The sequence below is a fragment of the Dendrobates tinctorius genome, unplaced genomic scaffold (assembly GCF_039654945.1).
Source record: "Dendrobates tinctorius isolate UK_male_01 unplaced genomic scaffold, ASM3965494v1 ptg000186l, whole genome shotgun sequence".
Lineage (NCBI taxonomy): Eukaryota > Metazoa > Chordata > Amphibia > Anura > Dendrobatidae > Dendrobates > Dendrobates tinctorius.
Window position 1 is genome coordinate 1,943,837 of NW_027361853.1, and position 25,007 is coordinate 1,968,843.

The 25,007-nt window shown below is 43.0% G+C and overlaps 1 protein-coding gene across 1 annotated transcript in view; it reads left to right on the top strand.

Annotated features, from left to right (window-relative positions):
- Window positions 1–25,007, top strand: part of RYR3 (ryanodine receptor 3) — an 869,465-nt gene that overhangs the window by 351,320 nt on the left and 493,138 nt on the right. Inside the window, exons 16-23 of the mRNA XM_073552155.1 lie at window positions 1,939–2,034; window positions 2,531–2,649; window positions 5,578–5,711; window positions 6,849–7,090; window positions 9,857–10,049; window positions 12,936–13,152; window positions 13,281–13,385; window positions 14,859–14,962. Of these exons, the coding sequence (XP_073408256.1) occupies window positions 1,939–2,034; window positions 2,531–2,649; window positions 5,578–5,711; window positions 6,849–7,090; window positions 9,857–10,049; window positions 12,936–13,152; window positions 13,281–13,385; window positions 14,859–14,962 (1,210 nt within the window). The remainder of the gene's footprint in view (window positions 1–1,938; window positions 2,035–2,530; window positions 2,650–5,577; window positions 5,712–6,848; window positions 7,091–9,856; window positions 10,050–12,935; window positions 13,153–13,280; window positions 13,386–14,858; window positions 14,963–25,007) is intronic.

The window sequence follows — 25,007 nt, forward strand, 5'->3', positions numbered from 1 at the left end:
GCCATACACTCAGGTTATGGATGATAGAGTCGTGTTGAGATTAGATCCAGCATACCTCCCTAAGGTAGTGTCGAAATTCCACAGAGCTCAGGAAATAATCTTGCCATCCTTTTGTCCTAACCCCGGTAACAAAAAGGAAGAGAGATTACATTGCTTAGACGTTAGGAGATGTATCCTACAGTATTTAGAGGTGACAAAACCATGGAGGAAACAGAGGGCCTTATTTGTCTCATATCAGGGGGCAAGGAAAGGCCTTAAAGCCTCCTAAGCAAACTATAGCTAGATGGGTGAGAGAGGCCATCATACTAGCATATAGTAGTGCAGGCAGGGCTGTTCCAGAGGGTCTAAAAGCCCACTCCACGAGGGCCATGGCAACGTCCTGGGCAGAGAGAGCGGACGCCTCCATCGACCAAATCTGTAAGGCGGCCACTTGGTCCTCTCCATCTACCTTTTTCAGACATTACAGATTAGACCTATCTGCTGCCTCTGATCTCACATTTGGGAGAAGAGTGTTACAGGCAGTGATCCCCCCCTAAAGAGAATACAAATCTCTGTAACTCTCTCGTGGTGCCGTCATGTAGAATGGAAAAACACGGGTATTACATACCTGGTAATGTGTTTTTTCATGACACATGACGGCACCCTTATATTCCCGCCCTATTTGATCACGACATTAGTTGGGTGTTTTGTTAGTATTATACACTCCCTTGGTGTTGGAAATTTAGCAGTATAAAATATGTATTATTTATGTGTCCACTAACCTGCGGAGTTCCTCTCGTGCTCTGTAAAACAACTGATGCGGAGAGAGGAGCCGCCCCTTTTATCTTGAAGGTTTCCTGTCCTCGTGGGGCGGATCCCCTCTCTCGTGGTGCCATCATGTGTCATGAAAAAACACATTACCAGGTATGTAATACCCGTGTTTTATTCTCTGAAATGTCCCAGTGCTTTACACAAAGAATTCTTTGAAGATCTGCCCCTGGCCGGGTCCTCGTATGCACAAAGAAAGATCTATCAATCTCCTTTAGCAATGCTAGGAAAAGTCCAGATGCAGTGCCTGACTAGTCTCACCGGTGCGTTCTAGAGCACCAGAGTTTGGGCAGTTTGAATTGCCTGACAGATTTGCTTAAAAAGCATTATCACAATATACATATTTGAGACATTTTAATATTATCTGCCATAAATATTTGATTAAGAACCCAATCCTGAGAGCAGGCCCTCAGTATGCCTTGTTTGTAGCAGAGAGATGGATGTACATGTAATGGTCACCCTCCATTGTACTGTACCGCAGACACACAAAAGAGCTAGTATCTGGTTTTATGTCTCCTGTAAAACTGAATGATGACTAAACCCAATGTATGGTATCAAATGCAGTCATTGGCCTCATAAGAAAAAAAATAATACTATAGAACGTTTATTTCTGTAAAATCAATACGCTCAGAAATATCCATAGACTGCTCCCTACAAACACAGGTAAAGTATGGCTAATTTGTCATAATTACCGTGTAGCATGTGATATCTTAGAGCAAGAGCATATCCATAACCGTGGCATTCATTTCTCTTTGCAGCATTTATTATAAGCTACCGGACAGTGTAGAAACGCATATGGCTTTTATAGCGGTAGCTCCACCGCCACATTTTGCCACATTTTTCTGTGTTATGTCCCCATGCAGCACGTTATGCTTCCATAAAGTATTGTGATGTGCCTTTTTAAATCTTGAGGTATCTTTAGAAGGTAATGTTGATGATCAGGTGTGTCTAAATCCAACCTTACCCAATCACTGTTTTCCAGCAATATCAACTGTCATGAAACAGTTCAGGAACCCTCCAGAAAATAGGTGTCTGATCCCTCTGAATTTTCCCGACACTAGCTATCGGAATCACAATGAAATATCAACATATTTCCTTTTTTTTCTCCCCTTCTTCTGTTTTGTTTTCTAGCTGCTCTAATTCGCGGAAATAGAAGCAACTGTGCACAATTTTCCAATAACTTGGATTGGCTTATAAGTAAATTGGAGCGTCTTGAATCATCTTCAGGTATTTTCATAATGCCCTGTGCTTTTCATAAGAACTGTATCTACTCTTGAGATGTTACGATATAGATATGTTGGCCATTTCCGATCAGATTTTTCTTTGTTTTGTCATTGTAAATAATTACTTTAGGCAGCAGATGACTTACAATGCACAATTCCACTTGTTGTAAAAAATATAATATCAGCAAAGCATTTCTATTCGATAGGTGCTATATGAAATGTATCTCTAGATATAGGTTTTATCATGATTTGCTTCTGCTGTGACAGGACACCTGAAGTCACCTAATTTGCAATATTTGGGACATTACTGTTTAGGGGCATCATCTTTGGTAATGGTGTTATAGGGTGCTGAGTTGAATAGTGTTGTTCATAGTAAAGTAGTGGACAGAAGAAATATTTGGTACCTCTATCATTGTACCCCAAACCATCCTGTTTCACCATTGTGAAGGGAGATGGCACATCTATTTGTAGTGGTGATTTTCTTATCTGTTTTCTTGTAGGAATACTGGAGGTTCTACACTGCATATTGATTGAAAGCCCAGAGGCTTTAAATTTAATAGAGAAGGGACATATACGCTCTATAATTTCTCTTTTGGACAAGCATGGACGAAACCACAAGGTATGTAGAAATAGGTATTTTTCCTGATGATGACAATAATAATAACAAATTATTATTAATTATGTATTTTAAAGTTAATTCCAGGTCACTCCAAATACAAAAATCAGGTTTGTTATACATATCTTTAAAGGGGTTGTCCAGGACTACTTACTTTTTTTGAACTATGGATCTAAAAACTAACAGGCAGGTAATTGCTAACAAAGGCAAATACCTGCCTTTTCTACCCAGCTTTGGCTCAGAGCCGTCACCGACCACTCCTGCCAGCGATTTCGCTGCTCCACATCAACACGGCAGCTCTTCTTCTTCAGGACTGCTCTGTCGATGGCGTGTGACTGCTGATTGATAACTGGTTTACCGCATTTAGGCAGCGGGAAGTCGGCTGTCAATCTTTATAATGTCGGCTGTCTCACCCAATCAAAAGAGTAGAGTGGAAGAGAAGCCGCTGCTCTGTCGACGTGATGCCTTCGGAAGCCACTGAATCGCCAGCAGGAGAGGTCTATGCTTTGGGCAGAACATGCAGATAGTTAGTGTTTAGGCCCAATGTGAAAAAAATGAAATATTCATGGATAACCCCTTTAATTTAACAATGCACAAGCATATAATATAAATGAATGACAGACTGGTACAGAGGCAGAGAGGTTCCTGCCCATTGTAAATGATAATCTGTAAGGGGAGGGTAAGGAGACAGAAAGTGTAATAATTGGATATACACTCACTGGCCACTTTATTAGGTACACCATGCTAGTAACGGGTTGGACCCCCTTTTGCCTTCAGAACTGCCTCAATTCTTCGTGGCAGAGATTCAACAAGGTGCTGGAAGCATTCCTCAGAGATTTTGGACCATATTGACATGATGGCATCACACAGTTGGCGCAGATTTGTCGGCTGCACATCCCTGATGCGAATCTCCCGTTCCACCACATCCCAAAGATGCTCTATTGGATTGAGATCTGGTGACTGAGGAGGCCATTTGAGTACAGTGAACTCATTGTCATGTTCAAGAAACCAATCTGAGATGATTCGAGCTTTATGACATGGCGCATTATCCTGCTGAAAGTAGCCATCAGATGTTGGGTACATTGTGGTCATAAAGGGATGGACATGGTCAGCAACAATACTCAGGTAGGCTGTGGCGTTGCAACGATGCTCAATTGGTACCAAGGGGCCCAAAGAGTGCCAAGAAAAAATTCCCCACACCATGACACCACCACCACCAGCCTGAACCGTTGATACAAGGCAGGATGGATCCATGCTTTCATGTTGTTTACGCCAAATTCTGACCCTACCATCCGAATGTCGCAGCAGAAATCGAGACTCATCAGACCAGGCAACGTTTTTCCAATCTTCTACTGTCCAATTTCGATGAGCTTGTGCAAATTGTAGCCTCAGTTTCCTGTTCTTAGCTGAGAGGAGTGGTACCCGGTGTGGTCTTCTGCTGCTGTAGCCCATCTGCCTCAAAGTTCGACGCACTGTGCGTTCAGAGATGCTCTTCTGCCTACCTTGGTTGTAACAGGTGGCAATTTGAGTCACTGTTGCCTTTCTATCAGCTCGAACCAGTCTGCCCATTCTCCTCTGACCTCTGGCATCAACAAGGCATTTCCGGCCACAGAACTGCCGCTCACTGGATTTTTTTTCTTTTTCGGACCATTCTCTGTAAACCCTAGAGATGGTTGCGCGTGAAAATCCCAGTAGATCAGCAGTTTCTGAAATACTCAGACCAGCCCTTCTGGCACCAACAATCATGCCACGTTCAAAGGCACTCAAATCACCTTTCTTCCCCATACTGATGCTCGGTTTGAACTGCAGGAGATTGTCTTGACCATGTCTACATGCCTAAATGCACTGAGTTGCCGCCATGTGATTGGCAGATTAGAAATTAAGTCTTAACACACAGTTGGACAGGTGTACCTAATAAAGTGGCCAGTGAGTGTAGGTTATTATTATTACTTTAGTGAGGAGAAATATTGCTATCTCTTCTACCATTGTAACCAATAGTTATAATAATAAATAATACAAACTAATGCCAACTTTGTTTGCATTTACTTTTTTTGTGCTTTAGTAATAAATATGTTAAATAAAAATTTGATTTTATTAACAAAGTAAAAAATATTAGAGGAGGGATGGAGGAGAGATCAGACACAAATTTGCAAGCCCCTTGTAAGACAAACCTAATTTATTAAGTGGCGTACACCTCTTAACTCCTTCACTACATATGACATATACTTACGTCATATGTCGTGCCCCTGAACTTTGATGCGGACTCGCATGCTGAGTCCACATTTTTCCCGACACATGATGGTCGATATAACCTTTACTCAGCCATTATTTGCCTCTAACAGCCACAGGTGGAGTAGAGCTCCGCCCGCAGCTGTTAATCTGGTAAATGCTGCTGTCAATCTCTGATACCAACAGGGGCATGGAGGTCACTCCATGCTCCCATCGGGCGCACCTGTGATGTGATCGTGGTGCGCCGAAGGGTTGTCATGACAGCTGGGGGTCTGCTGATTGACCCCCTGCCTGTTATACAATACTCCTCCGAACACAATGTATAGCACAAGCGATCGGATCGCAGCTTCTAGTCGCCTAAGGGGGGACTAGAACAATTAAAAATACACATATTTGGTATCGCTGCGTTCAGTAATGTCCGATCAGTCAAATTATAAAGTAAATTAATTTGACTGAAAAACAGCGCAATTAAAAAAAACAAAAATCAAAACACCAGAATAACGTTTTTTTGGGCTGTAGTAGCATTATAATAAAATGCAATAAGAGGCCATCATTCCATCATATCTACTCCAAAATGGTATCAATAAAGATCTCGAAAGGGGTTATTGAATCGGGCTTCTGTTATTCTACCATTTACTGTTGTGTAAATGGGGGCATTTACTGCATATAGGAAATGTAATTTACTAAATCTCTTGTTTTTAGGTCCTGGATGTCCTGTGCTCGCTGTGTGTATGTAATGGGGTTGCAGTCCGTACTAACCAGAATCTAATTTGTGACAACCTGCTGCCCAGGAGAGATTTGTTATTACAAACCCGTTTGGTTAATGATGTCACCAGGTATATTTTCATTTAATAAGTCATATATTTTTACTTAAAGAAGTTACATATTTGTGTAAGACATGACATCTCTCCTTTCTCTTATTGTTTGTGCTGCATAGAAGCTGATATATTTATAAAGCACCAATTCTACAAAACTGCAGCTTTACTGGTGGACACAGACAGGAGAGAAAGAACAGTAAATGGGCCCTTTGCAGTCCAATAGCTCATCATAATGAACAATTTGACTATTTTGGCATTGCAGGACCTTAGATATCCATAGTTACGACCACTTGCAACTAGCTAACTAACTGTCACTATATCAGTGGTCGCAACCATTGATACCTAAGGTCCTGTAATGACTGTACATGAGGAGAGAGACCGAGAGAATCATAAAAACTATACTACATTTCTAATTGGAGGTATTTGCTAATATTATTAATATTATTACACCTACTACGTATTTGGATAGGATCTTGGATATTGGAATACACCTTTAATTATCTTCTGTCTGCCTCGCTATGTATCACAGGACATGATATTTTATGAACATAAAAACAAGATTGTATTTGTAAAACAACATTTTAAAGTTTCTCACTTAAAGGGATTGTCCACATGAACAGATAATAATTGTATGATGGAGGGCTAACAGTCCATACCACCACAGATCATGAGAAATAAGGTTCCATATCCTCATTGTGAACGGAGTGGTAGTGATCATGTGGGAACACCACCCCATTTACTGTGTATGGGATTGGTGGGAGTGACAAGCTGCCTACCGCTGCATTCACTTAGGAATGCACTAGTCGTACCTTTATCACCAACCCAGTGGCTGGATGGTCAATAATTTTATGGCAAAACACTTTGTAATAAGAATTCCTTTGTATAATATTATTATTGTCATTATTACTTGATTGTAAGACATCTGTATATCAGACCTGATCCTCTATAAAATTTTAAGTAAAGCCAAGTTGTGAGACTGTTGTTGTGTTTGCCTTTGCCAGATCTTAATAAATTCTCCGTAAAATGTGGTTTCCTTATACAAAGTAACTGTTTCAACATGTGGGCATATTTTGAACTTGAAAAGAGTGAATGTATTTTGTATTCCCTCAGTACAATAAGCTCAGCAATCTTTTACATTTTTATGTTCTTTTTCAGCATGAGGCCAAATATCTTCCTGGGTGTAGCTGAGGGCTCAGCACAGTACAAAAAGTGGTACTTTGAGATGATTATCGATCAGGTGGATCCATTTCTAACTCCAGAACCTACTCACCTACGTGTAGGTTGGGCTTCCACCTCTGGTTATGCTCCTTATCCAGGGGGAGGTGAAGGATGGGGAGGCAATGGTGTAGGGGATGATCTTTTCTCCTATGGCTTTGATGGTCTTCACTTATGGTCTGGTAAGTTCATTTTGGAAATATCTCATTTTTTTGTAACTTGCAGTTTTAATTTACTATTAAAACTAGGTTACAATAGCTTTTAATTGTGGCAATATAGTTAATTTTGTATCCCTATATTTCCATCATCGATGATGGACCTGGCATAAAATGGAACCTCTGATGACTTATGTCATTCAAGTTACAAAGCTCGACAAATACAAAAACTGTTTTCCCATAAATATGTCTTTCTTGTAGGATTTAGGTTTTTAAGAGCATTGCCCAAAATAAAAAAAAAAATAGTCATAAAATCTGACGCTTACCTTAATTTAAAGCTAACCTACTGCCAATCTATGGGAAGTGTTTATAAGACCATGGCTGTATGATTTCAGCCATGTATGATTGACTGTGGTGTTTCAGGGAAAAGCATAATTTATAGGCCGCCGGCCGGGAACCGAGCTGCCCTGCAGACTAGAAGGATAGATGAGTCCCTGGTGACTTCTCCCCACCTTCACTCCAGTGACAGGTCTCTGACTGTACGTGCACATAAGAAGAGACCTGGCACTCAATGGGGCAGACTGGGAGAAGCCACCAGGATCCCGCCTGTCTGAGTAGTCCCAGTTGGCTTTTAAAGTATGCTTTTCAATGTTTCTCTGAACCACCACAGTTTTTCACAGTCAGACATACCTGGTTGAAATCATGCAGCCAGATCTGTAACATTTCAATTTGCAATCGTTTGCCTGAAGTTATTGGCTCAAACGATATATTTTGCGTAGGCTGCATAATGTTGCTTCCCTCTTGGTATACATGAAATGAACTCACCGCCGAATCCTAGGCTTAACGCGATTTGGGAACTTGGAAGAAAACCCAGTCATACATTTGCCAGTTGGAGGGATTTCGGCAGAGTGCTCTGTTCATAATGCAACAAAAGCTAATTTCCTTTCTATAATCCACTGCCTTTAAATACAACAGCTGTGTATAACTGGACAGCAGTAATTCCTCACACTGTGAAATGGCTCAGGTCTCCTGTCACCAGACTGCACAACTCATAAGAAAGAAAGGAAACATCTACCAGGCACGTGATTCACTTCCACTGCTACAGTGCCAAGTCACCGCAGTGAACGTGTCTAGTCTCGGCATGTAGCCTTAGTAAAAGTATTCATTGGTGAGCAAAAGTGGTCACATGTATGGAATAACAAACTACCGTATTTATTTCCTCACACTTGATTTAGCTTAATCCAATATAGCCACAAATTAAGAATACTTGTCATGTAATACATTTTTAATTCCTATCGTTCCTTATTATCTACTCAGTTTAATGTGGTCTCTATAGATGCATCCTTCCTGAAAATGAGGACTTGCAGCTCCTAAGACCTGACTTTTTCTTAGGAACATTTTTTATTAGCCGCGTGGCCACTGCATGATTTTTTTTTGCACAAATGATCACTGACTGTAATTAGTATTTTGTAACAGATTTTTATCAGTGTTTGGGCCATGTGTCCTTTTTTACTATCAGTACATTTTTTCTTGTATGCAAAAAAAAACAAAAAAAAAAACTGATGAAGGGTTCCCAAGCTCCTCATAACAAAGAGTCAGTGAAAAACACACAGTATGTGAATATGTGACAGAAAATCACCGATGAACTCACTGATTAAACACTAATGAAAATCTGATCAAGTACACAGATGAAAATCTCTGACGCAGAGGCTGGCAGCTGACATCAGAAATCCTGCTATGGCGATGACGCCGTCACTGCCATGCCAAGCCAATGCCTTGCACACTGACTGCTAGGTTCTGATTAGCCGGTGGCATGTATTGCACCACAGTGTATTTCAGCTAAAGAAGGTGAACAAAGAAACTACAAGAGAGATCAGCGCAAATAGAGTCTTATGCGATGGATATTTGAGACATACATTCAGATTATAATGACCTGAAGGATCCTTTTATTAAGGCATATAGATACCGTGGAAATATCAGCTGCAGCAGATCCACGGGTCAGCAAGTGACCATATCAGGAACAATAAAAATGGAAATCTGTGGATATAATACGCGTTACTGAACAAGATGTAAACCACCCTCTTTTATCTCTAGTACATCTGGACCTACAACTTGTTCTGCAGCATGGATTATATGCACAGATTTCCATTTTTATTGTAGCTAAGGAAGGTGTTGAGGTCAGCGGTCCTTCCTTCCACATGGGCCAGGTCACGGTTGCACCCTCTACGATCATGATTGTTACACCCGTGACAGCTGATAATCATCCAACTAGAATTATCAGAGGCACCTATCCTTGAAGAAAGGGTTGTTTAGTTTGTAACCTTTCCCCTTTAAATCCATAGTTCTCTAAATTTCCTATCTAGTCTGTTTTTAGACATGCCATTGGCCCGATTACCTAAAATAGAACATGCGGTTTTGTGAATAGTCCCTCAGCAGTTTGTGTAGAAGAAAAAAAAGTGATATTATCTTTGTGAAGTTCAGATACAGCCTATGGTGCACAATTAACAACATCTCATTCTATTCTCGCTGTGACTCATTCAACGCACCCTCTGTCCTCCTTTTTTTCTTCATTGACGTCCTCCTTTTTTTTCTTCATTGACGTATAAGGCAGAAATTAAGCTAAGTGCTTTGTATTTGACTCATAGTAGAGCAAAATAATTAGGGTGCTATCTTCAGTCAAATTTCTTTCTTGCTCTTTCCTTCAGTTGCCTTTCTTGTATTTTTGCAGATGACTAAGATAAATGTTGTATTGTATGATCCGCTTACTATCTACTATCTTATTACTTTATATAGGGAGGGTACCGAGGGCTGTGGCTTCAACAAACCAGCATTTATTGGCATCCGATGATGTGGTCAGCTGCTGCCTGGATTTGGGAGTGCCTAGTATTTCTTTTCGCATTAATGGCCAGCCGGTCCAAGGCATGTTTGAGAACTTTAATACTGAAGGTCTCTTTTTCCCAGTTGTCAGCTTTTCTGCTGGAGTCAAGTAAGTACTTCATCTCAAGTCTTTGAGTTTTGGAACATGAAGCAGAAATTTCAGCAAGTTCAACTAATATCTTTAAGGGTCTCTTTCCTCAATTAGCTATAATCTTAAATCACTGTCGCCTGAAAATCTGTTCATCCCTAGCCTCCCATATTCATGCCTGCTTGTTTTTTTTCAAGCGTGCATGTGTTTTAAATGAAGACCCGAATAAGCCACTGCCAAATACCTCTGGCAGCAGCTTATGGAACTGAAGATTTGGCTGAATAAATTCAATATGCAATTTTTTTCTTTCCACACTATCATCTATAAAAGGAGAGTCAGGACTAGGAGACCCCCAAACACATTGGAGACATTTTCGGGTTGAGACAACTTTTCGCTAATGTGCATAGAAGTCTTTAGAGACATGTTACGTTGTGACCAGGACAACAGTTAGAAGACCCCTCAAGAAAGAGCAATGAAACTTATAAAGGGAACGAAACAAAAGAGGCAAAGCAGCATGGCATCACTGCCTATATTCCAACTATTGAACTTCTATGAACAGAAACCCCTTCTGACTTCTGCCATGTCTTTATGACATCTGAAGTATGTAGATATTTTACATTTAGTACTATACTTGATTGACATTTAACCTAGTTATAATTGAACCTTGCCCTTTCAGCCACACCTTGTTGTAAAATTTCCATTTTTTCTCCTTATATTTTGCAAATTCTGAGCAAAAATACAATTTGTGTGATCACATAGTTACATAGTGATAGATTGAGAAAAGTCACAGACTCATCAAGTTCAACCTTTATTCGGCAATTACACTTTATCACTAGATTATTTATAGCTCAGAAACTCTATGTTATGTTATGAGAAAGCATCTAGCCCTTTTAGGTTTTGTTATAGTGTCTGCCATTACTGCATTCTTGCGGTAGAATGTTCCATAGTCTGACTGCTCTAACTGTAAAAATCCCTATTCTATGTCAATGGTCAAATCAACTTTTTTCCACGTGTAAAGAAAGCTCCCTCATTCTTTGTAATGTCTTTGTGAGGAAAAAAAATCATATGCGATACATGTTTTTATATAGAATATGAGGTAACATCTGAGGCACCTATTTCCTAATCTGAACAAATCGCTGCCCATCTTTGACTCCACTGTAACTTCCCAAAGCACTTTCTAGAATGTGGAGCCAAAAACTAGATTCTATGCTCAAGATGAGGCTATACACAGGATTTGCAGAATAGTAATATTAAATGGGAATCACAGGCTTATGTCTCTCTTTTTATAACCCTTAAAGGGAACCTGTCACCAGAAAAAAATGCTTTTAACCTGCAAATATAGGGTTAAAAGGCAGGTTAATAGCGTAAATAACGTGCCTGGCGCCTGCATGTAGCCGAACGCTGCGGGGAGAAAATTAACTTTATTCCCCCTGTAAGGTAGCACCTCTTGTTTTGTGTTGGGGAACACTCACTTGGCAGCGGATTCACGACACACAGGAACACTTTCCACTTAAGTAGGCCGTATGATTTATTATACAGCATAAACCATAAAACGCAACAGTCTTACATCAGACAGGCCAGTGTTCATATTTGGGCTCCGCTCTCTCAGACCTGTGGCCACACAGGCTGTGCCATGTCCAGTAAACAGGCTCTATAGCCTCAACACAGTTATTTCTGCCTGTCCGGGGTTACCTCTTAGGAGCTCCTGCTCCAGACGCCGACTCTTGGTTAGTCCTTTCTCTCAGGGACGCGGCCGCACTGGGATCACCGTTCCGGACAGTGCCTTATTCACTAGGCTGCCTCATGGTTCCAGACCCACAGCCGGGCAGTGGCTCCCCAAACGCAGGCTGTCACAGACTCTGATAATACACGTGGCCTGTCCAGGTGCTGTTCAGGGATCCGACCCTCCTCCCAAGGTCTCCCAACACACAGGCTTCACCAGGTCCAAAGTCTCCATGTGCTCTTCAGGGAGGTAGCACACCTTCCAACACATAGGCCTTCCAGGACCTTCCACATGAACCAATCTGGTCCATGCACTCTCTCTCATGTGACCAGACCTCAGGCATATTATATGGTCCATAGCCACACCCACAGGTGAGGTATGGATCACATGGCTCATGACCTCATTGCAGTTCCTTTCAACACACCCAGCCATACACACACAGGCTTTACATTGGGCATTCAGACACATGCCCCTGGGTGGATTTGTAGGTGATTGGTCCCACCCATCTCACCAAGTCACCTGGAAGCTTCCCTTATACACAGTAATAAACCCTCATCAGTACCTCTGCTGATCAATACACGTTCCAGCTTCCATCACAAGGCACCCACCCTTGTGATACATATTGGCCATTTACAATCCTGCCGCTCACCATTTCCCTATCACAATAAAGGAAATGCCTGCATGCATGTCCAGGGAAGCCCATACAGTGCCCTCTAGCTGTCACAGGGGTCACTGCATCACACCCCCGACAACATTCTGGTTTTAGTCACGAGGCAGTGCTGTCGTGGGTTCAGTCATCGCTCTGAGTAAACAGCAGCTGTGACCGCACTCCCGCACTGGCTGACACTGGCTCTATATTAGGGCCTGCAGTAAAGTTAATTTTCTCCCCACAATGTTCGGCTAAGTAGGGCGTCGGGACGGTTAGAAAAGTCAATAACCTGCATATTTCTGCAGGTTAATAATGTTTTTTCCTGGTGACAGGTTCCCTTTAAAATCTTTTTTTTTTATGCTCTTGCAACCACTACCTGATATTGAGTCTTGATGCTCAACATACTCATAACCTAAATTCCCAAGTCCTTCTCCTGTTCTGTAATCTATGTTATTTTTCAATGGGAGTAGAAATGTAATGTTACATACATACTGAAAAGTTGCTGAAAACAGGCTAGTGATTTCTGATCTTCTAGGGTCCGATTTCTTCTTGGTGGACGCCACGGAGAATTCAAGTTCTTACCCCCAGCTGGCTATGCTCCATGTTATGAAGCCCTGTTGCCAAAAGAGAAGATGAGAGTGGAGCCTGTAAAAGAATACAAAAGAGATTGTGAAGGAGTTCGGGATTTGTTGGGGACAACACACTTCCTGTCCCAAGCCTCATTCATTCCTTGTCCCATTGATACCAGCCAGGTATGCCTTCTTCTACTCTTAACTCTTCTTTCACACTTTAAAGTATATCTGTATTTTCACCAAGCAATGTGAATTTCCAAGCATCTATTTGCATGCTAACAATAAATAATTTTTGTACCCTTTTATAGATTGTTTTACCTCCTCATCTTGAGAAGATACGAGACAAATTAGCAGAAAACATCCATGAACTTTGGGGCATGAATAAAATTGAACTTGGTTGGATCTACGGAAAGGTATATAATTATTTATAATTTCTGCCTTCTAAGGTTATATGAGATCTGTTGGTTTTACAAGTCCATTTTAGAACATATAATTGTGTAGTTTCTATAAATGTATGCTTCACTATGTGTATTCCACATGGTAGGTTCTACTGTGAAGTTTTATCCTGCTCATCTGCTTTCTTAATTTAAGGTAGTACAGAAATGATAGCACTATTCTAGCTAAATACAATCATGCTCTATGCTAGTGAGGTCAGACAAAATTGTATGAGCCAAAATATAGAATAAAAATAATTCCCGTGTATATTTTTAAGATTTATTCTGAAGAACAATATTACTTGGCCATATACATAATTTCTTTATGAGAAGAGCTTTGTCTTCCTGGGAGCTTTGAAGCCTTACTATTTTCTCTCTGACGTTGATAAAAGTTCACCTGTAAGAAACACTGTGTTGAGTACTATTATCCCTATAACTGATAATAAGGAATTAGGTTTTAGGTTGTTAAGTTTCAATTTACATTTTTTAATATGGTTTTCTATTCTGTTGCATTTACAAATAATTGTAGAGAAATGACCCACAGTCCTAATGATTACAATTGGTGGTGGGGCTTTCTAGGGGTAAAAAATTGGCAAAAAAAAGAAAGAAGTGTCAATTCAGTTCACCACTCTTGTATTAGGCTAGTTTCACACTAGCGTTACCAAGTGCAGCGCAGGGCCGCCGCTAAGCTCCGCCCCCGGCCGCGTCCCCTCCGGTCAGCTCTTTCTATGGCCGTAAGACGCTGCGTGTGATCAGCATACCCTATATTTAGCGTTGGGTATGCTGGCCGTGCGCTGGTATGGTTTTGCTGGCGCATGCGCCCTTTTTGCGCTACGCCAACGTGCGCCAAACGCACTCTGTTGTATTTTTGTGCGCTCAGCGCAGCGCAAAAAGGGGCGTATGCGCCGGCAAAACCATACCAGCGCACGGCCAGCATACCCAACGCTAAATATAGGGTACACTGATCGCATGCAGCATCATGCGGCCATAGGAGGAGCTGACCAGAGGGGGCGCGGCCAGGGATGGAGCTAGAGCAGAGGCCCTTCGCTGCACTTGGTAATGCTAGTGTGAAACTAGCCTTAGAGAGAAGTATCCAAAGGAACTTCCAATAAGTTTGAACCCTTAATAATATAGAATAAAATAAACATTGACAGAATGTGCACATGTTAAAAAAAAACCAAAAACATAATGCTCACATTTCTCAGGTAGAAAAAATCCTAATCATAGCTGACAGATTTATTTTCTGTATTTTGACCAATGTGTTAAAAAAGAAAGGTTACGTGTTATTATCCATTATCACTCATTATACTTTCCTTTTTGATTTATGTAAAAAGGAGGAATAATGTTAGTGTGACCATACATTTCCATGGCTCACTTATATACTGGCAAAAATTTAATCTTTACGATGACTACAGATCTCATATGTGTAACATGAATGTTCTTTTTTTTTAGGTGCGAGATGATAATAAACGTCAGCATCCTTGTTTGGTAGAATTTTCCAAACTTCCAGAAACTGAAAAAAATTATAACCTGCAGATGTCGACGGAGACTCTCAAGTGAGTTTTATCCATTCTTGTAGGGTTTTTCTTTCTTTCATAAAAGATGAGCTTTCCCATTTCAATGTTAAACACTTGACCACTAAAATATTGATCTGAAGTGTGCGACTCCTGCATGAGCAAGTACACCTAGAGCGGTGTATAGGCTCAGTAGCAATGTAATAGCTAAATAATACTACCAGAACATGAGCAAATATTACCTGTATATACAGTAGTGATAATATCACCATACTGATCATTAATCAAAACCACTGTACTGAAACTGATATTACCACCATATATTATATTACCTTATAATTTATATTTATAATATCATTATTGGAGTTGAGCGAAACGGGTCGAAAAATTTCAAAAGTCGCCGACTTTTGGCAAAGTCGGGTTTCATGAAACGAAACCCGACCCTAGGATGAGGTCGGCCACGAGGTCGGCGACTTACGCGCCAAAGTCGCGTTTCAAAAGTTTGTTTTGCGCTCTTTTTCAGCCAATCAGAATCCACGGACACTGTGGGCAACGTGATGACATAGGCACGGGTCACCACCATCTTTCAGAAGGGCATGCAAGTGATTGGCTTGCTTTGGTGGGCGTCACAGGGGGTATAAAAGGGCATGCACGCCGACCGCCATCTTACTTCTGCCGATCTTAGCATAGAGAGAGAATGCTGCTGATTCTGTAGGGAGAGCGTTAGGCAGGGAAGAAGAAAAAAAAACTGCTTCTGCTGCTAGCGATTTTGCCTGTACAACACACCAGTCACTGTGTGTGCAGTGCAAGGGGAGGCTATATAGTGGTGTATCAGCGGTGTTGGTTGTTGGGCTGCCTTCTAAGGCTTCCTGACATTCCTGCATTGCTGTTTACCCACTGTTCCGCAAACTGCTTTTTTAAAAGCAATCCCAATTTTTTTTTTTGTCCTGCTGTGAAGAAAAAAAAACTGCTTCTGCTGCTAGCGATTTTGCCTGTACAACACACCAGTCACTGTGTGTGCAGTGCAAGGGGAGGCTATATAGTGGTGTATCAGTGGTTTTGGTTGTTGGGCTGCCTTCTAAGGCTTCCTGACATTCCTGCATTGCTGTTTACAAACTGCTCCGCAAACTGCTTTTTTTAAAAGCAATCCCAATTTTTTTTTTTATCCTGCTGAGGTACTGAGCGTGCATTTTTTCACACCATACAGCGGTGTACGCTCCTCACACAGTACCGTGTAACGGCTGTTATCACAGCCACAGTGAAGCTATCAGTGTGTCACTCTGTGAGAATAAAACGAGGACATGTTCCGTTCTTACAGACCTGCACTCTAGGGAGATTCCTATTCTGCCCAATTCTACATACACCTTGTAGTTTGTGATACACTAGCCAATTTCTGCCTGTGACATAGCGCTGTGATATTTAGTGGGCCTCACACAATCCATAAGTGTCCAGTGTCCACAAGTGTGTGCAGAAATTCAAAATCTCCCTTATCCTCTAGTCACTTTGGTCACAGCTGTGCCATCGAGCCTGTCACATAGCGCTCAGATATTCATTGGGCCTCACACAATCCAAAAGTGTCCAGTGTCCACAAGTGTCTGCTGAAACTCAAAATCTCCCTTATCCTCTAGTCACTTTGGTCACAGCTGTGCCATCGAGCCTGTCACATAGCGCTCAGATATTCATTGGGCCTCACACAATCCAAAAGTGTCTAGTGTCCACAAGTGTGTGCAGAAATTCAAAATCTCCCTTATCCTCTAGTCACTTTGGTCACAGCTGTGCCATCGAGCCTGTCACATAGCGCTCAGATATTCATTGGGCCTCACACAATCCAAAAGTGTCCAGTGTCCACAAGTGTCTGCTGAAATTCAAAATCTCCCTTATCCTCTAGTCACTTTGGTCACAGCTGTGCCATCGAGCCTGTCACATAGCGCTCAGATATTCATTGGGCCTCACACAATCCAAAAGTGTCCAGTGTCCACAAGTGTCTGCTGAAAATCAAAATCTCACTTATCCTCTAGTCACTTTGGTCACAGCTGTGCCATCGAGCATGTCACATAGCGCTCAGATATTCATTGGGCCTCACACAATCCAAAAGTGTCCAGTGTCCACAAGTGTCTGCTGAAATTCAAAATCTCACTTATCCTCTAGTCACTTTGGTCACAGCTGTGCCATCGAGCCTGTCACATAGCGCTCAGATATTCATTGGGCCTCACACAATCCAAAAGTGTCCAGTGTCCACAAGTGTGTGCAGAAATTCAAAATCTCCCTTATCCTCTAGTCACTTTGGTCACAGCTGTGCCATCGAGCCTGTCACATAGCGCTCAGATATTCATTGGGCCTCACACAATCCAAAAGTGTCCAGTGTCCACAAGTGTGTGCAGAAATTCAAAATCTCCCTTATCCTCTAGTCACTTTGGTCACAGCTGTGCCATCGAGCCTGTCACATAGCGCTCAGATATTCATTGGGCCTCACACAATCCAAAAGTGTCCAGTGTCCACAAGTGTGTGCAGAAATTCAAAATCTCCCTTATCCTCAAGTCACTTTGGTCACAGCTGTGCCATCGAGCCTGTCACATAGCGCTCAGATATTCATTGGGCCTCACACAATCCAAAAGTGTCCAGTGTCCACAAGTGTCTGCTGAAATTCAAAATCTCCCTTATCCTCTAGTCACTTTGGTCACAGCTGTGCCATCGAGCCTCTCACATAGCGCTCAGATATTTATTGGGCCTCACACAATCCAAAAGTGTCCAGTGTCCACAAGTGTCTGCTGAAATTCAAAATCTCACTTATCCTCTAGTCACTTTGGTCACAGCTGTGCCATCGAGCCTGTCACATAGCGCTCAGATATTCATTGGGCCTCACACAATCCAAAAGTGTCCAGTGTCCACAAGTGTCTGCAGAAATTCAAAATCTCCCTTATCCTCTAGTCACTTTGGTCACAGCTGTGCCATCGAGCCTGTCACATAGCGCTCAGATATTCATTGGGCCTCACACAATCCAAAAGTGTCCAGTGTCCACAAGTGTCTGCTGAAATTCAAAATCTCCCTTATCCTCTAGTCACTTTGGTCACAGCTGTGCCATCGAGCCTGTCACATAGCGCTCAGATATTCATTGGGCCTCACACAATCCACAAGTGTCTGCTGAAATTCAAAATCTCCCTTATCCTCTAGTCACTTTGGTCACAGCTGTGCCATCGAGACTGTCACATAGCGCTCAGATATTCATTGGGCCTCACACAATCCAAAAGTGTCCAGTGTCCACAAGTGTCTGCTGAAATTCAAAATCTCACTTATGCTCTAGTCACTTTGGTCACAGCTGTGCCATCGAGCCTGTCACATAGCGCTCAGATATTCATTGGGCCTCACACAATCCAAAAGTGTCCAGTGTCCACAAGTGTCTGCTGAAATTCAAAATCTCACTTATCCTCTAGTCACTTTGGTCACAGCTGTGCCATCGAGCCTGTCACATAGCGCTCAGATATTCATTGGGCCTCACACAATCCAAAAGTGTCCAGTGTCCACAAGTGTCTGCTGAAATTCAAAATCTCACTTATCCTCTAGTCACTTTGGTCACAGCTGTGCCATCGAGCCTGTCACATAGCGCTCAGATATTCATTGGGCCTCACACAATCCAAAAGTGTCCAGTGTCCACAAGTGTCTGCAGAAATTCAAAATCTCCCTTATCCTCTAGTAACTTTGGTCACAGCTGTGCCATCGAGCCTGTCACATAGCGCTCAGATATTCATTGGGCCTCACACAATCCAAAAGTGTCCAGTGTCCACAAGTGTCTGCTGAAATTCAAAATCTCCCTTATCCTCTAGTCACTTTGGTCACAGCTGTGCCATCGAGCCTGTCACATAGCGCTCAGATATTCATTGGTCCTCACACAATCCACAAGTGTCTGCTGAAATTCAAAATCTCCCTTATCCTCTAGTCACTTTGGTCACAGCTGTGCCATCGAGCCTGTCACATAGCGCTCAGATATTCATTGGGCCTCACACAATCCAAAAGTGTCCAGTGTCCACAAGTGTCTGCTGAAATTCAAAATCTCACTTATCCTCTAGTCACTTTGGTCACAGCTGTGCTATCAAGCCTGTCACATAGCGCTCAGATATACATTGGGCCTCACACAATCCAAAAGTGTCCAGTGTCCACAAGTGTGTGCAGAAATTCAAAATCTCCCTTATCCTCTAGTCACTTTGGTCACAGCTGTGCCATCGAGCCTGTCACATAGCGCTCAGATATTCATTGGGCCTCACACAATCCAAAAGTGTCCAGTGTCCACAAGTGTCTGCTGAAATTCAAAATCTCACTTATCCTCTAGTCACTTTGGTCACAGCTGTGCCATCGAGCCTGTCACATAGCGCTCAGATATTCATTGGGCCTCACACAATCCAAAAGTGTTCAGTGTCCACAAGTGTGTGCAGAAATTCAAAATCTCCCTTATCCTCTAGTCACTTTGGTCACAGCTGTGCCATCGAGCCTGTCACATAGCGCTCAGATATTCATTGGGCCTCACACAATCCAAAAGTGTCCAGTGTCCACAAGTGTCTGCTGAAATTCAAAATCTCCCTTATCCTCTAGTCACTTTGGTTACAGCTGTGCCATCGAGCCTGTCACATAGCACTCAGATATTCATTGGGCCTCACACAATCCAAAAGTGTCCAGTGTCCACAAGTGTCTGCTGAAATTCAAAATCTCACTTATCCTCTAGTCACTTTGGTCACAGCTGTGCCATTGAGCCTGTCACATAGCGCTCAGATATTCATTGGGCCTCACACAATCCAAAAGTGTCCAGTGTCCACAAGTGTCTGCTGAAATTCAAAATCTCACTTATCCTCTAGTCACTTTGGTCACAGCTGTGCCATCGAGCCTGTCACATAGCGCTCAGATATTCATTGGGCCTCACACAATCCAAAAGTGTCCAGTGTCCACAAGTGTGTGCAGAAATTCAAAATCTCCCTTATCCTCTAGTCACTTTGGTCACAGCTGTGCCATCGAGCCTGTCACATAGCGCTCAGATATTCATTGGGCCTCACACAATCCAAAAGTGTCCAGTGTCCACAAGTGTGTGCAGAAATTCAAAATCTCCCTTATCCTCTAGTCACTTTGGTCACAGCTGTGCCATCGAGCCTGTCACATAGCGCTCAGATATTCATTGGGCCTCACACAATCCAAAAGTGTCCAGTGTACACAAGTGTCTGCTGAAATTCAAAATCTCACTTATCCTCTAGTCACTTTGGTCACAGCTGTGCCATCGAGCCTGTCACATAGCGCTCAGATATTCATTGGGCCTCACACAATCCAAAAGTGTCCAGTGTCCACAAGTGTGTGCAGAAATTCAAAATCTCCCTTATCCTCTAGTCACTTTGGTCACAGCTGTGCCATCGAGCCTGTCACATAGCGCTCAGATATTCATTGGGCCTCACACAATCCAAAAGTGTCCAGTGTCCACAAGTGTCTGCTGAAATTCAAAATCTCCCTTATCCTCTAGTCACTTTGGTCACAGCTGTGTCATCGAGCCTGTCACATAGCGCTCAGATATTCATTGGGCCTCACACAATCCAAAAGTGTCCAGTGTCCACAAGTGTCTGCTGAAATTCAAAATCTCCCTTATCCTCTAGTCACTTTGGTCACAGCTGTGCCATCGAGCCTGTCACATAGTGCTGTGATATTCATTGGGCCTCACACAATCCAAAAGTGTCCAGTGTCCACAAGTGTCTGCTGAAATTCAAAATCTCACTTATCCTCTAGTCACTTTGGTCACAGCTGTGCCATCGAGCCTGTCACATAGCGCTCAGATATTCATTGGGCCTCACACAATCCAAAAGTGTCCAGTGTCCACAAATGTCTGCAGAAATTCAAAATCTCCCTTATCCTCTAGTCACTTTGGTCACAGCTGTGCCATCGAGCCTGTCACATAGCGCTCAGATATTCATTGGGCCTCACACAATCCAAAAGTGTCCAGTGTCCACAAGTGTCTGCTGAAATTCAAAATCTCCCTTATCCTCTAGTCACTTTGGTCACAGCTGTGCCATCGAGCCTGTCACATAGCGCTCAGATATTCATTGGGCCTCACACAATCCACAAGTGTCTGCTGAAATTCAAAATCTCCCTTATCCTCTAGTCACTTTGGTCACAGCTGTGCCATTGAGCCTGTCACATAGCGCTCAGATATTCATTGGGCCTCACACAATCCAAAAGTGTCCAGTGTCCACAAGTGTCTGCTGAAATTCAAAATCTCACTTATCCTCTAGTCACTTTGGTCACAGCTGTGCCATCGAGCCTGTCACATAGCGCTCAGATATTCATTGGGCCTCACACAATCCAAAAGTGTCCAGTGTCCACAAGTGTCTGCTGAAATTCAAAATCTCACTTATCCTCTAGTCACTTTGGTCACAGCTGTGCCATCGAGCCTGTCACATAGCGCTCAGATATTCATTGGGCCTCACACAATCCAAAAGTGTCCAGTGTCCACAAGTGTCTGCAGAAATTCAAAATCTCCCTTATCCTCTAGTCACTTTGGTCACAGCTGTGCCATCGAGCCTGTCACATAGCGCTCAGATATTCATTGGGCCTCACACAATCCAAAAGTGTCCAGTGTCCACAAGTGTCTGCTGAAATTCAAAATCTCACTTATCCTCTAGTCACTTTGGTCACAGCTGTGCCATTGAGCATGTCACATAGCGCTCAGATATTCATTGGGCCTCACACAATCCAAAAGTGTCCAGTGTCCACAAGTGTCTGCTGAAATTCAAAATCTCACTTATCCTCTAGTCACTTTGGTCACAGCTGTGCCATCGAGCCTGTCACATAGCGCTCAGATATTCATTGGGCCTCACACAATCCAAAAGTGTCCAGTGTCCACAAGTGTCTGCTGAAATTCAAAATCTCACTTATCCTCTAGTCACTTTGGTCACAGCTGTGCCATCGAGCCTGTCACATAGCGCTCAGATATTCATTGGGCCTCACACAATCCAAAAGTGTCCAGTGTCCACAAGTGTGTGCAGAAATTCTAAATCTCCCTTATCCTCTAGTCACTTTGGTCACAGCTGTGCCATCGAGCCTGTCACATAGCGCTCAGATATTCATTGGGCCTCACACAATCCAAAAGTGTCCAGTGTCCACAAGTGTCTGCTGAAATTCAAAATCTCCCTTATCCTCTAGTCACTTTGGTCACAGCTGTGCCATCGAGCCTGTCACATAGCGCTCAGATATTCATTGGGCCTCACACAATCCAAAAGTGTCCAGTGTCCACAAGTGTCTGCTGAAATTCAAAATCTCACTTATCCTCTAGTCACTTTGGTCACAGCTGTGCCATTGAGCCTGTCACATAGCGCTCAGATATTCATTGGGCCTCACACAATCCAAAAGTGTCCAGTGTCCACAAGTGTCTGCTGAAATTCAAAATCTCACTTATCCTCTAGTCACTTTGGTCACAGCTGTGCCATCGAGCCTGTCACATAGCGCTCAGATATTCATTGGGCCTCACACAATCCAAAAGTGTCCAGTGTCCACAAGTGTGTGCAGAAATTCAAAATCTCCCTTATCCTCTAGTCACTTTGGTCACAGCTGTGCCATCGAGCCTGTCACATAGCGCTCAGATATTCATTGGGCCTCACACAATCCAAAAGTGTCCAGTGTCCACAAGTGTGTGCAGAAATTCAAAATCTCCCTTATCCTCTAGTCACTTTGGTCACAGCTGTGCCATCGAGCCTGTCACATAGCGCTCAGATATTCATTGGGCCTCACACAATCCAAAAGTGTCCAGTGTCCACAAGTGTCTGCTGAATTTCAAAATCTCACTTATCCTCTAGTCACTTTGGTCACAGCTGTGCCATCGAGCCTGTCACATAGCGCTCAGATATTCATTGGGCCTCACACAATCCAAAAGTGTCCAGTGTCCACAAGTGTGTGCAGAAATTCAAAATCTCCCTTATCCTCTAGTCACTTTGGTCACAGCTCTGCCATCGAGCCTGTCACATAGCGCTCAGATATTCATTGGGCCTCACACAATCCAAAAGTGTCCAGTGTCCACAAGTGTCTGCTGAAATTCAAAATCTCCCTTATCCTCTAGTCACTTTGGTCACAGCTGTGTCATCGAGCCTGTCACATAGCGCTCAGATATTCATTGGGCCTCACACAATCCAAAAGTGTCCAGTGTCCACAAGTGTCTGCTGAAATTCAAAATCTCACTTATCCTCTAGTCACTTTGGTCACAGCTGTGCCATTGAGCCTGTCAAATAGCGCTCAGATATTCATTGGGCCTCACACAATCCAAAAGTGTCCAGTGTCCACAAGTGTCTGCTGAAATTCAAAATCTCACTTATCCTCTAGTCACTTTGGTCACAGCTGTGCCATCGAGCCTGTCACATAGCGCTCAGATATTCATTGGGCCTCACACAATCCAAAAGTGTCCAGTGTCCACAAGTGTGTGCAGAAATTCAAAATCTCCCTTATCCTCTAGTCACTTTGGTCACAGCTGTGCCATCGAGCCTGTCACATAGCGCTCAGATATTCATTGGGCCTCACACAATCCAAAAGTGTCCAGTGTCCACAAGTGTCTGCTGAAATTCAAAATCTCCCTTATCCTCTAGTCACTTTGGTCACAGCTGTGCCATCGAGCCTGTCACATAGCGCTCAGATATTCATTGGGCCTCACACAATCCAAAAGTGTCCAGTGTCCACAAGTGTCTGCTGAAATTCAAAATCTCCCTTATCCTCTAGTCACTTTGGTCACAGCTGTGCCATCGAGCCTGTCACATAGCGCTGTGATATTCATTGGGCCTCACACAATCCAAAAGTGTCCAGTGTCCACAAGTGTCTGCTGAAATTCAAAATCTCACTTATCCTCTAGTCACTTTGGTCACAGCTGTGCCAACAAGCCTGTCATATAGCGCTCAGATATTCATTGGGCCTCACACAATCCAAAAGTGTCCAGTGTCCACAAGTGTCTGCAGAAATTCAAAATCTCCCTTATCCTCTAGTCACTTTGGTCACAGCTGTGCCTTCGAGCCTGTCACATAGCGCTTAGATATTCATTGGGCCTCACACAATCCAAAAGTGTCCAGTGTCCACAAGTGTCTGCTGAAATTCAAAATCTCCCTTATCCTCTAGTCACTTTGGTCACAGCTGTGCCATCGAGCCTGTCACATAGCGCTCAGATATTCATTGGGCCTCACACAATCCACAAGTGTCTGCTGAAATTCAAAATCTCCCTTATCCTCTAGTCACTTTGGTCACAGCTGTGCCATCGAGCCTGTCACATAGCGCTCAGATATTCATTGGGCCTCACACAATCCAAAAGTGTCTAGTGTCCACAAGTGTCTGCTGAAATTCAAAATCTCACTTATCCTCTAGTCACTTTGGTCACAGCTGTGCCATCAAGCCTGTCACATAGCGCTCAGATATTCTTTGGGCCTCACACAATCCAAAAGTGTCCAGTGTCCACAAGTGTCTGCTGAAATTCAAAATCTCACTTATCCTCTAGTCACTTTGGTCACAGCTGTGCCATCAAGCCTGTCACATAGCGCTCAGATATTCTTTGGGCCTCACACAATCCAAAAGTGTCCAGTGTCCACAAGTGTCTGCTGAAATTCAAAATCTCCCTTATCCTCTAGTCACTTTGGTCACAGCTGTGCCATCGAGCCTGTCACATAGCGCTCAGATATTCATTGGGCCTCACACAATCCAAAAGTGTCCAGTGTCCACAAGTGTCTGCTGAAATTCAAAATCTCCCTTATCCTCTAGTCACTTTGGTCACAGCTGTGCCATCGAGCCTGTCACATAGCGCTGTGATATTCATTGGGCCTCACACAATCCAAAAGTGTCCAGTGTCCACAAGTGTCTGCTGAAATTCAAAATCTCACTTATCCTCTAGTCACTTTGGTCACAGCTGTGCCATCGAGCCTGTCACATAGCGCTCAGATATTCATTGGGCCTCACACAATCCACAAGTGTGTGCAGAAATTCAAAATCTCACTTATCCTCTAGTCACTTTGGTCACAGCTGTGCCATCGAGCCTGTCACATAGCGCTCAGATATTCATTGGGCCTCACACAATCCAAAAGTGTCCAGTGTCCACAAG